The sequence below is a fragment of the Prionailurus bengalensis genome, chromosome A1 (assembly GCF_016509475.1).
Source record: "Prionailurus bengalensis isolate Pbe53 chromosome A1, Fcat_Pben_1.1_paternal_pri, whole genome shotgun sequence".
NCBI classification, from domain to species: Eukaryota; Metazoa; Chordata; class Mammalia; order Carnivora; family Felidae; genus Prionailurus; species Prionailurus bengalensis.
Window position 1 is genome coordinate 101,775,353 of NC_057343.1, and position 12,325 is coordinate 101,787,677.

Genomic DNA, 12,325 nt, shown 5'->3' on the forward strand with positions numbered 1-12,325 from the left:
GTCTCGAAGGTGAGGGTAGAGGTTTGACTAGGGTGGGCAGGAAAATACACGTGTCGCCTCACTGACGCGGTTGCCATCACGCACTAGTGGCGGGACCTTAGGCAACCTACTTTCTGAGCCTCAGTGTCCCCATCTGTAATATGGGGTTAATGATAATGCGTTCTCCGCGCGGTTCCTAGGCGGAATGAACTTGAAGCGCCTACCCGCGCCTGGCCAATCCGAAGCTCTCCCTGACAGATCAGTTAATCTTGCTACGAAGGGGACCCCCCCCCCCTCCGGCTTCCCAGGGTGCGGGCGGCAGGAGGCCTGGGGGCGGGACGACAGTTGTTGCAACTAACTAGCGTCTCAAAATCTCGAGATTTTCAAGTTTGTTTGGAGGGCGGTATGGGGAGGAGTTCTCCGAGACGGCCAGCCCTGGGGACCAAACAGTTGAGCGTAGCCGGCGTGGCCCCAAACAAGGAGGCGGCGGGCGGGGCCGCTGCCGCAGCGTCCGGGCTCCCCGTCTCTCCCAGAGAACAGAGAAGCCTCCTCGTTCCTCAGCAATGAACCGGGAGAGTGTCAGAGAGAGACAGCTTGCCCCTTCTCCCGAGGGCCGGCAGCTACTCTTGGGCAGTTCTTCCAGCAAATTAATTGAAACGGGCCTGGAACTTCGTAGTCTCCTTCCGATGGGGTTGTTCAAAGCCCGCGCTCAGAGTGCTCGGTTAGCCTCGGGGGTCCACAGCACGTGGGTTTTCCCTCGTGGTGTTGGCCTTAAACTTGGATACCATCAATCTGTCCAAGAATGACTGATGACCTTGTCACAACGACGCCAGTCAAAACATTTTCGGTCCAACTGTGTTCCAATCAGCGTCGAGGCATCCTCCGTGAGACCCGGACAAAGTCTAAACAGCGCGGTTCCCAGGCTCAGGCGACAGGAGTGGTGGGAAGACAAAAAGAAACAAGAAGAAATCAGTAAGGAGTGGCTATTAATTGTTCAGAGTGGCGGGTGCTAAATAAGTTGGCTTGTTTGGGGAAAGACAAATGTCATTTCTTCCCTCTGAGTGTGGACAGAACTCCGGCTTTGGGAAAGCGCCCGAGCCGGTCATTTTCACACACCCTGTCCGTGCCCTACCCCCACGGAGCACTGCCACTGCCTGGAAGGGCAGGGGGCTGGTGCCCAAATCGTGGAGATGAGAGCGCGCAGGGAAGGGCAGCGGGGCATTCCAAGGCACCTGGAATGGTCAGAGTGGGGGTGGGGCCGCTCTCCCAGCCTGCACCGCCGACGCCACGTTTGGGGCCAGAGGCTTCTGCACGACCCCCCGGGGCAGCCCCTAGCAGCAAAGGCAAAAAGCTTCGCCGGTGACCGGGAGCAGTTTAACCAAGTGTAACGCAGCCCGGGATACTTGCCTCCGCTGCCCACAAGGAGAAGGAGCGAGTTCCCCAGGCAGACCACTCGAGAGTGGGTGGGCTTAGCGCTAAGCCGTGTGACACTCCACTGCGGCCGCCTCCCAGCTCCGCGGCCAGACTTGAGTCCCGCCAGGACTAGCTGCCCTTTAGAGACCCTCGGCCTCACGCCCACCAGCTCACCAAAGCCTGCCTTCTCCGCTGCAAACTGAGCGTTTCGTACCAGTGCGCAACCCGCCCCGCCCCTGCCTCCCCCGGCCAGGATTTCTGCTGAGAGTTGCGTGGCGGGCTAGTCGAGCAGTTACTCCTGGAAAAACTGAGCCGGACAAAAGCGCAAACCCGGTACTGGGACTTGGTCCACTCGCCGGCTGGGCGCGCCTACTCCGATGCGGACACCCGAGCGCGTGAGGAGATGCATTCCGGTTTTCGTGTTTCCCCTGCTTTCAGGATCAGGGCAGTGAGCTGGTACCTAGAAAAGACTTATCATGGGCAGGAAGAGACAACAGGAGAGCGGGAGACGTCACGCCAAAAAACGAGCGGGGGGTGGGTGGGTGGGAAGGCGTTGGAGGTATCTGTGCTGGAGAGGGGCACAGGCCGTGTGTGGATCCAACCGAGTTAGAACTTCCTTCTCTCCCTCTCCCCTCCCCTTCGTTATTCTGGCCTGCCTACCGCCTCCCCCCACTCTCCATCTCCACCTCTCTCTCTCTCTCTCTCTCTCTCTCTCTCTCTCTCTCTCACACACACACACACACACACACACACACACACACACACACACACTTGTATTTTGTGCTGTCGTAAAACCCACGTGTCCAGCCGGGAGGCTGCCAGAGCGTGGAGCCGAGGAACCGGGACGCGGCGGCAGCCGAGCGCAGCAGCCCACCGCGGCTCCGATCCGCGCCGGATCGGCCCGCGCTCCCGGCTGAACTGCTCTAGCGCGTTCCGCGGGCCTCCACGCCCATCTCTCGCAGCCCGGGAGGGTTCCGGGCGGTCAGATCACATCTTGGGCTCTCCCCTCCGCGGCCCAGGGGCATGTAGCGCACCCGGGACGCACACTCTCCCCCACGCCCACCGAGACACACGCACGCACGCACCCGCCGGCGGCTCGGAGTTTCCAGGTAAGGCGAGGCTCGTCTGGGGCCGGTGGTCTTGGGCCCCGGGGATAGGAGGCTGGAGGTCCCGGGCTGGGGGCGGGGGGCGAGACTGTCCCGCCTCCTGGCGCCGGAGGCCAAAGCCGCTCCGGCTCTGCGCCACTCCGGCTCGGGTCGGCTCCGGGCGCCTGCTGAGGGCGGGGGCTGCGTCCTGCCGCCGAGTTCTGCGGGAGAGCGCCCTTGCGCCGGGCTTCAACAGTGCGCGGCGGGAGCTGGGCGCCTCGGACTGGAGGCAAGGCAGGGTGCACACAGCTCCCTTCGCGAGGCGCCGCCGCTTCAGAGTAAACTTTGCGCCCCAGAGGAGTTGGAAAGAGGGAGCTGGGGAACCGGGCTGCCGCAGGCAGAGCCCAGGGCTGAGCCCTTGCTCCACGGTCTTGGCGGCCATCCTCCCCGCCCCTCTCGCTCCCAGCCCTGGGCCCGGCTCAAGCGCACCCTCCTCTCTGCCCTCTGCCCCCAGCTTGAGAGGTCGGACATGCTGAAGCCCGGAGACCCCGGCGGCTCGGCCTTCCTCAAAGTGGATCCAGCCTATTTGCAGCACTGGCAGCAACTCTTCCCGCACGGCGGCAGCGGCGGCCCGCTGAAGGGCGGCGGCGCCGCGGGTCCCCTGGGCGCGCCGCAGCCCCTCCAGCCCCCGCCGCCGCCGCCGCCGCCCCCGGAGCGCGCAGAGCCGCCGCCGGACAGCTTGCGCCCGCGGCCCGCTTCGCTCTCCTCCGCCTCCTCCACTCCGGCTTCCTCCTCCAACTCGGCCTCCTCTGCCTCCTCCTGCGCCGCCGCTGCCGCCGCCGCCGCCGCCGCGCTGGCGGGTCTCTCGGCCCTGCCTGTGGCGCAGCTGCCGGTGTTCGCCCCTCTGGCCGCCGCCGCCGTCGCCGCGGAGCCGCTGCCCCCCAAAGACCTGTGCCTCGGCGCCGCCTCGGGCCCGGGGCCTTCCAAGTGCGGCGGAGGCAGCGGCGTGGACGCCCGGGGCGCCCCGCGCTTCCGCTGCAGCGCGGAGGAGCTGGACTATTACCTGTACGGCCAGCAGCGCATGGAGATCATCCCGCTCAACCAGCACACCAGCGACCCCAACAACCGTATGTAGCCGCAGCCCGCGCGCGCTCTCCAGGGGCGCTGGCGCCGTCGAGCGCGGGCGCCCATCGGGGAAGCGGGTCGGATGAGCGGGACTCCGGGTGGTGGGCTGGCCCAGGCCGCGGCTCTGCACGTCCCAGACCGCGGTGGCAAAATTTTCCCGACGTTAGAGAAGGAAAGAGAACGGATGGGATGCCGGGTGGCACTTCGGGGTTACCTTGTCCTCCTCCCATTCCCTGCCTCGCAGCCCCAAGCCTTTAAGACCCGCGCTGCTCGAGGACCGGACTTTCAGATCTCCGCCCTCCCGCGGGATTGTGCCCGGGGCCGGGAGGGTCCTAGCAGCGTACGCTGGGGAGTGTGGGAGACGGGCTTCGCCTGGCCTTAGTGGGACACGGGAGGGACTCTCAGCATTTCTGGGGCGCGTGAATCCCAGGGCTTGGGTCTCCTTCTCTCTGCTTTCTCTCTGGAGTTCACTACATCAGCTCATTTTCGGGCCGTGGGGTTGCAGGGGACCAGCCGCGAGCTGCTGGCTGGCCGGGCCTCGCTGGAGTAGGAATTTTGGACGACGCTGGGTCAGTCTCTCCCTGCAGGCAGGCATGATTCTTGGATCTTCTGTTTATTTAGAAAAGGGGAAAAAGAAAAATTGCCAACTGCTTAATGAGAAAACATTTCCGACTTAAGGGTAGGGTGGTTCCCTGCGGATCCCGCGTTCTCCGTGCACCCTTGATCGTGTAAACGTTCGCAGTCCGTAGGCATGCTTGGTGGTTTACTTCTTTCTTTTTTTTAAAATAAGAGTGACAATAGTTAGTTTCGTACAGTGCGCTGTCTTTGTTCCCGAGTAAATGGCAAGTGCCTAATTAAAGCTGGAAGTTCTCTTCCCCGCTTCGATCCTTTATTCAAAGTTTCAGACCTCACCAGTACAGGTCCATTGGGAGGTCTTGAAGCAAAATTCTAGATGAAGACCAAGAATGTGTACTGCTTGGTCTCTAGTTATTTTCGTAATATCAGAAGTTATGATATGCTTACACCTAAGGCAGTTGGTGTAAGTGCTAAGTGTACTTCCAGAGTCTCTGGAGAGCCTATTAAAGCAGGTTAAGAGAGTCAGGTGGAAAGCGATACAGGATTCCAGAGATCGGCACTCACTCAGCTATTTTCATCTCATTTCTTCATTTAGTTTCTGTATGAGGAAAGTGGATGATAAACATGTATTATCATTCTCCGTTGGAATAAGTCCCCTCTTGCAGAATGTCTCCCGCTCCAAGAACTTCTTAATTCGTTGTAAAAACAAAATAACTCCGGGTTTTAGCGAAAGGGCTCCCGGTGTCGCTACTTTGATGAGAAAACATTGGACACGACCCTAGCGATGGAGGTATTTTAGTCTTTTCATAAGAGATGGGGATAATTTTTCTGATGGAGATAATTACAACTAACAAAAAGATCAGTTGTATTTACTTTTTTTCCTCTCTAGAGTTTGAGGCTAAAGTACCAGTTTAAAATGAGGGTTTCAACTCGAATTTGCCCTGCAGTTAAGAAGACTTTTGTATTACAGAGCTTTAGAAAATTTTGGAAAATTATATTGTCCTAGTGGATTTCAAAAAAATACTTATCTCCTACTGAATTTCTTGAATGTGTTGTTTTCAAAGCAGTTCTTTAAAAAAAAAAAAACTGTGAATTAAGAAAGACAAGAAATGCTTTTTGGAGAAGATATTTTCTGACCGCTAAGTAAAACATAGTGATTTTGGGCTTAGAGTGCGTCATCAAGCTTGCAGTTTCTCTTCTGAATTAAACGAGTATTGGAAAAAAATGCCAGCAGTACACCCCAAAAGCCCAGGCTGTGCCCTGAGCTCCTATACTGTTTGCAGAGCAATCTTGAGGTTCAGGGCATTTTCACCAGAGAAGAACCTAGATCAATCTGAGAAAGAACTGGGATAGATTGCTAATTAATATGTGGCTCTTGAACCAGTTTATTGCCCAGGTAAGTTTTTCCTCTGGCTGGAGGAGATGATTTATGATTTATCTAAATTATTCCTATCGTGTTAATCTTCTGGTATCCCCTTTTGAGTGGACTGGACGGCTTCCCTGTGCCAAGTGCAGGGGAAAACAGAAAACACGAAGGGAAAGACAGTCAGATCGTCCTATTAGAGTTACACTTCACGTCTCTCCCTAATTAAGGGGCAATTGAGAAAGAAAATAGAAAGCTGAGGTTGTTCTGTGTAATGCTGATGGACCAGGCCTGCCATTCTATCAGAAACTTCTCTGGGCAAGAGCCCTCGCTCTTTTGAAACCTTGGGATGTGTTTTTGCAAAGATGGAGTGAGAAGTGATTGAGTTTAATCTAGCGAGCGGATCAAAACAAAACAGAAATGCAAAGGGTGGGAAACATTTCCCCCCCCCCTGCCTTAGATGGGGGAAGTTTCTCAGTTACTTGAAAGATGGTGAAAACCACAGCTTCGCCCCATTCCCAGGTTCTAAGTGGGTGGGGGTGGGGGGAGGTGGGGTGGGAGGCAGGCAGAGGGAAGCGCCTATTTATCCTGCGGCTCATTTTCCTGGTTTCCTTTTAGCCTCTTGCCATCTTCCTCTAAAAGAATTCTGTGAAATGACCACTCAGCATTGCTTCATTTTATTACTTTATATTAAAAAGGATATTGGGACATTTTCTCTTTTTTCTTACAAGGCAAAGAAAGGGACCTCCTTACTTCCCTTATCCCTTTAGAAGAGTAACCCTTTGCCTGGGAGAAACAACCCAGTAACACATAGGAATCATTAACAGTCCTTTGACCTTGAAACTTTATTGGCATCTTTGGCAGATGCCACAGAGAAGGTCCTGTGGCTTTCTTTCACACACACACACACACACACACACACACACACACACACACACACTTAAAAACAGCAGAAACTGTAAAAGCTAGCCCCTCGTAAACTCTTCCATTGTATTTCTCTTATCTAACTCTGTGGGTTATTTTATCGCACGATTGAAGTACTCTTTGAACTGACTCTCCCAATGCTTCTTTGCCGGGTTTTCGTCCCATGGTCCTCACACCGGTCGGCATTGTGTAGTAGAAACGGAGGATGGGGTCTCTCTTCCTTTTCTTTTGTCACTGCCCGCATTTGCTGCCTGGTTGCCCGAAGCCATTGATTACCTCAGGCTCCTTCGCTTTGGCCTCTTGTGGGGTTCGGGGAGCTGGTGCGTTGCTTAAGACCCCATCACTACTCTTGCAAGGTAGTGAAAGGCGGCCACAGGGCGCCCCTGGTGTTTGTACGAATGATACTGGGCAGTCTCTTGGCCGGGCTGATAGCCTCCTCGCATACCTTTCATGTGAAGATGTTCTTTTTTGTGTGGGAAGGGAGGTGGGAGCTAAGTCCGCCCCGAGTGTCTCCGCGTGGAGTAGGGGCACTTTGCAACTTCCCCAGCTGGAGGTCTCTGCCTCCTTCTTTTTCAGAGGGAGCCCTGCTGTGCAGGGAACAGTAGTGGGAACAGCACTGGCAGGTGCCCAGGTGTAGGAGTAGGGTGCAGAGCATTCTGTTGGTAGCGCCACCCTTTCCTAGCGCTTGGGGAGAGGGGCTGTGGGAGAGAAAGAAATCTGGGGTTTGTCCTGTTGAGGGGTTAGAGAGCTGAAAGAAGGGTGAGTATTTTCTGACCTTCCCCGATCTCTTCCCAACCGGTTGGGACACGTAGGTCCTGTTTTGGGGAGCTCCCGAGCCCAGTAACCCCCCAGTGGCGTCCTCCTGCCACCCAGGCACCGGCTTCGCTACCCCCGCCCAGCGTCCCCGCTGTCAAGCGCCTGCGACTTAGATTTCAGACCTGGTCCCTAGTGGGAGGGAGGCTCGGAGTCAGTGTGTGGGCTTTTGTGTTGTTCTATTTTTCTTTTTCTCTTTTCTCTCTTCTCGTGTGCAGGCCCAGCCCCATCCCGTAACACACATGATTTAGCTATTTTACATTATTCGTTATCTAGCGCCCTGAAACCGAACATAGAGCCATATATTAGATTGAGGTTAGGAGTGGTGGCGACTGTTTATTTAAGGTGATAAAATGGTCCATCAGCAGTAATCTCCATCGATATGTGCCACCAGGAGATGAAGGATGAGGGGACAAGCCACAATTAATTGCCCTATAGTTTTGTAGGAGAGAGTGGAGTCGGCCCAGGCCCGCTTCGATCTCCTCTCCTTCCTATTCATCATCTCCGCAATGTATATGGCGGCCTCGCAGGGGCAGGGGCCGGCGAGGTTTATCTCGGCCCAATATTCTCTCGCCCGCACACGCTGGCGCTCCCATTTAATTTATTAATACGGTCATCGAAAGACAAATAAAATCCACATTGCCTCCCCCCTTCTTTCTCTCCCTCCCCCTTTTGTCTCTCCCTCTTGGACCCTGGGCCAAGCCGGCAGCCAGGCGGAACAGGGAAAGCCCAGCGCGCCCGCGATTCGCGGGGAGCTTTAAACTCCCCTCGGGAGAGTCCTCGAGAAGGTTCGGCGCGCCCACATTCGGCTCCCCTTCCCGGTGGCCGGGCTAACCGGCCTCGCCTTCTGGATGTGCCTCTAGAGCCCCTCGGGGGAGCCTAAAAGACCCCTGCTGGGTGGAGGCACCGAGCCGTGGGAGGGGCGGCAGTGGCGGCGGCCCCTTCTGGTTTTCTAGGAAAGGACTTGGCTGGCCGGAAGGGGCAGGGGCCTGGGCGTTCAAGGTTCAGACTTCGGTGCGGGGAGTCCCCCGGCGGGCCTGGCCGTGCCTGCCCTCCAGGCACGGGGCTGGCGTGGGAGGACGCGCGGAGAGCGCGGGTTGGGGTCCCGGGGGCGTGCGCCCCGGCGTGGGAGGTTCCGGCCTGCGGGGCTCAGCCCGCCCCCCGCCCCGTCGCCGCACCCCCGCGACCCCGCGCCCGCACCCCGAGCTCTCGCGGAGCTGCCAGCAGGCGGCACTCCCGGGGCGCCTCCCCGGGCGGGATCGATGGGCACCCGCCCCGCCGCGCTCGGCCTGCGGGACCGGGGGCCGCGACCTCGGCGGCGGTCGCGGAGGATTTATAGCTTAGCTGTTACCGCCGCCCAGGCGGAGAGGCCGGCTTCTCGGCGGCCCCTCCGTTTCTTTTCCAGAGGATGAGTGAGGGCGCAGGCGAAGGCGGCGGCCGAGAGGCGTCGGGGAGCCAGGGCCTAGTGTGGCGGGGGCTTCCCGCGGGTCCGCCAGCCTCTCCAGACAGCAACAAACTCCCGAAACGTGTTAAATTTCACCTTTCCTAGAACCAGAAATGAAACACCAGAGAAGAAAACCATGGCCTGCTCGGCCCCCTTTACTTACTCCATTTGCATTTGCACAAGTAGTGCACGCACTCGGAAAAAGATTCAAACAGCGTGCTAGGGTGTGAGATGAAGAGTCAGAGTCTGCTCTTCACTACACTGGGCCTGGCCTTCACAAGTCAGTCGGGAGGTCTGGAACCTGGTGACACATCCTTCCCTTATTCAGGGACCCATCAACAGGAGCACTAACAGATCTATTCAAGGTAGAGGAGGGACCCTGGTCTCTTCTGTTGCCTAGTGCTAAAATGGCATTTCAGCCTATCTTGCTTAGAGAATCTGATAGTCGTTCTCACAGATGCAGAAAACACTTTGCAAATAATAATTATGAACTGTACAAAAAATTACCCTAATTCTAGGAGAAACGAGGAACATGCATTTGCTTGCTCTTTATGAATACCAATGGACTTGCATTTTATGTATTGCTTGGTAGGGAATGCTGCGTGTAATGTATATATTAAATGTATATACAGCATATAAAAATTCATCTTGGGGGGTGTAGTTTGGGCATCTAGCTAGCTTCTCCCTCAAACCTTTTCTAGGTGTTTATGGCTCGTCTCTAGAAAACACTCTCTGAGTACTACCTCACATGTTTTAAGCTTCTTCAGACTCCTTTGGGACTCAGAGACCTAAGCCAGGGGCCAATTATTTTCAATGGCAGAGGTTTTGTAGAGTAAAAAACAACAGCATCAGGATAGAACTGTGTTTAGATGTAATTGGTCAACTTCTCTAGCAGAATATTTTGATGCAACCTGAAGTGGTTTCTAAATTAAGACTCATGTAATTAGAGTGGATTGGCCTCCCTTGCTCTGCTGTGGACTTCACACACAGGTAGTTTTCTCAATACTGGGAGAAACTCAGCTTTTGATTCAGCAAAATGCCACTACTGGGTTTTTCAACACCTGCTGGAGGCCAATGAAACATAGCAAGTAGAGGAGAAGTAAAGCTATCTAAAGAGGACTTCTTAAAGAAAGGACTAGCCAGAGTTTTACCGTGCATCACAAATACTGGGAGTGTGTTTGCTGTCTGTGGGGGTGGTGGCTGGAGTTGGTACTTTTTCTCCTTATTTTATTACTGATGTAGTTGGTGTGATATTGAACGTGGTGGAGACGTTGGAAGTTGACAGCATCTCTGGGGTTGGACTGATAGGGAGTGAATACCAAATGCTCTTGCTTCTTATCCTGGTTCACTGAGCCAACCAGAAAGGAAAGTGGGTTAAGCCACTCCCTGGGGTGATTTTATTTTTATTTTTATGGGCCTGTTGCCTTTGTTCATTGTCATTTGGTTTTAAGTTCTTTTTGCTCAGGTGCTGAACGGTCATCTCTGAGGTCAGACACTAAAATTCAAAATTGTAGACATCACCTCTTCACTTTTCCATACTTCTCACAGCCCCAAGCCCGAGAGTGTGGGAGAGAGATCTAGAAATCTTTGTAATTGACCGGTGCTAGAGCAAATTTTGCATCTCCCAAAGAGTGCTGTCAGTGAAATAATGCTATCGATTGTGAGTTTGGGTATACAATTCTCCCAGCTTTCATTGGTCTCCCTAGATCTTTAGGTCTGGAGGCTTTGGAGTCAGGCAAACCTGACTGAATCTTTACCACTTTCTAGTTTCTGAGCCTTGGTCTCATGACATTGCTCATGAAGCCTTAAATTGCGTCATCTGCAAAACAGGGATCATGATAGGGTGATTGCTCGGCTCAAGATAGGTGTCTGGAACACTATGCAGCAGGTGACTTTGAGTTTTTATTGTCTTTCTTTCCATTCCGCCTTTGTCTTGAAGTTTCTGTTTTCACAATCAGAAGCTTAAGAGGATGTGTGAAGTGTATCTGGAAGGGCTGACGTATGGTAAGTGTAGGACTACCTTCCATCTAGGCCCTGAAGTCAAAAGCAGAGCCTGACGGTATTTACATTAGTGTCTGTTACTGGAAGAGGGAGCTTTTGTGCGATGGAGGTCCAGAGGCATGGACGCTTCCTGCCTGTAGAACCAGGTTGTTGCTTTTCACTTGAGAGGCCTGGGGACGCCTCCAGGACGCTGCAGTCAGAGGGTCCTGTCATTTCCTGGGCTCTCTTGGGAGAAGTGAGGGAATAGCTGACTGAGGGGAAGGCGCAGCCAGCTGGAGCCCTTCTCCACGGAGATAGGATGCTCACATGATGGTCACCCCTCAGCTTGCTGTGAAACAAGGGGGGTTCGCTCACCGTGGCTGGTTGCCATTAGGGGTTCCTTCCTTGATGACCCACTTTGTCCAAAGTTACGTGGGTGTTTCCTCTGTTTGAGCACGGAGAGGGCACACTTAGGGTGATCCACCAGGACTGGCAGCGACCAAAGCTAGGCGGAGGTGCTTTGAGACCCCAAGGATGAGCCATCACCCAGCACTGGCGTATCCACTGGTGCCCCAGCTCTCGCCTGAGAGCATGCTCTGATGCTCGGTGCCATAGGACTCCGTTGCGCCGGGGCGCCGCGGGTTCCCCGGGGAGGCCGGGTCGTGCAGGCGGGTGCCCAGGCTGCCTCCCTGAGGCAGGTCTGCAGGGCCCCGGGCGCAGACACCGCGGCTCCGCCAGGCCCATTAATAACCCGGAGGGCGCTGCGATCCGACAGCGCGGTCGCCGCAGGCCCTGCTTCCCGCGGCCGCCTGGCCTTTTCCCATCCAGTTTTTAGTCGAGGGACACTGGGCATCCACAGATCCCCCGCCCAGAAGGAGGGTGAGGGATCCCCTTGGCTGCTGGCCGCCCTGGGGAACGTTGGCGAGAGACCTCTTCACAACAGCTTTCCCTTCGCTTATAACTCAAGATAGTCGCATTCAGCCTGGGGATCGGCCGTCTGGGCGGGAGTTGAGGCCCTCTCCACCGAGCCATTATTCTGATCCTTAACGACCCATTATCTTGATCCTTAAATTTGCTCTTCGTTTCTTTTTGGCTTCTGGGAGGAGTTTGCACTCCAGGACAGGTACTCCAAACCTGCCAGAACATTCCCCTTTTCCACCCGTGCCCTTCTGGCTGGAGTGGCCAGAGCGAGTGCTGCCGGGGCTCGAGAGGGACCCCAGCGCCAGTGCGCCCTCTTTGGCGGTTGTCTGGGGTTTCGGTGCCACGGGAGCCAAGACCGGCTCCGCCCTCTGGTGTGGGGGTCCCTAGGAGTAGGAAGGACGCTCTGTGCTAGGTGGGTTGCCCACCTGCCCTGGTGATTCTAGAAGTATTTTTCTTTAATTGTAGAAGGTGGAAAACCAGATATGCCCGGGTGATCTAAGTGCAATCTCTGTTGAGACAGAAGACAGAGCAAGAGACACGCTCTTTTCGCGTATTAAACACACCTGGAAATCCGGTAGAGCGAGAACACCTGGGAACCGAGAAAGGGAAGTGGGAACTAGAGACCGAAGGGAAGAGGGGGAGAGGGACAGACCTAGAGGACAAGACGCGAGCCCTGGGCTCCACAGAGACGGCAACGCCATC

The 12,325-nt window shown here is 55.5% G+C and overlaps 1 protein-coding gene across 1 annotated transcript in view; it reads left to right on the forward strand.

Annotated features, from left to right (window-relative positions):
* The first annotated feature begins 2,393 nt into the window (after nucleotides 1-2,393).
* PRDM6 (PR/SET domain 6) overlaps nucleotides 2,394-12,325 on the forward strand; it is a 105,862-nt gene continuing 95,930 nt past the window's right edge. The window contains exons 1-2 of the mRNA XM_043586312.1: nucleotides 2,394-2,501; nucleotides 2,992-3,604. Coding sequence (XP_043442247.1) covers nucleotides 3,007-3,604 — 598 coding nt within the window. The 5' untranslated portion in view covers nucleotides 2,394-2,501; nucleotides 2,992-3,006. The remainder of the gene's footprint in view (nucleotides 2,502-2,991; nucleotides 3,605-12,325) is intronic.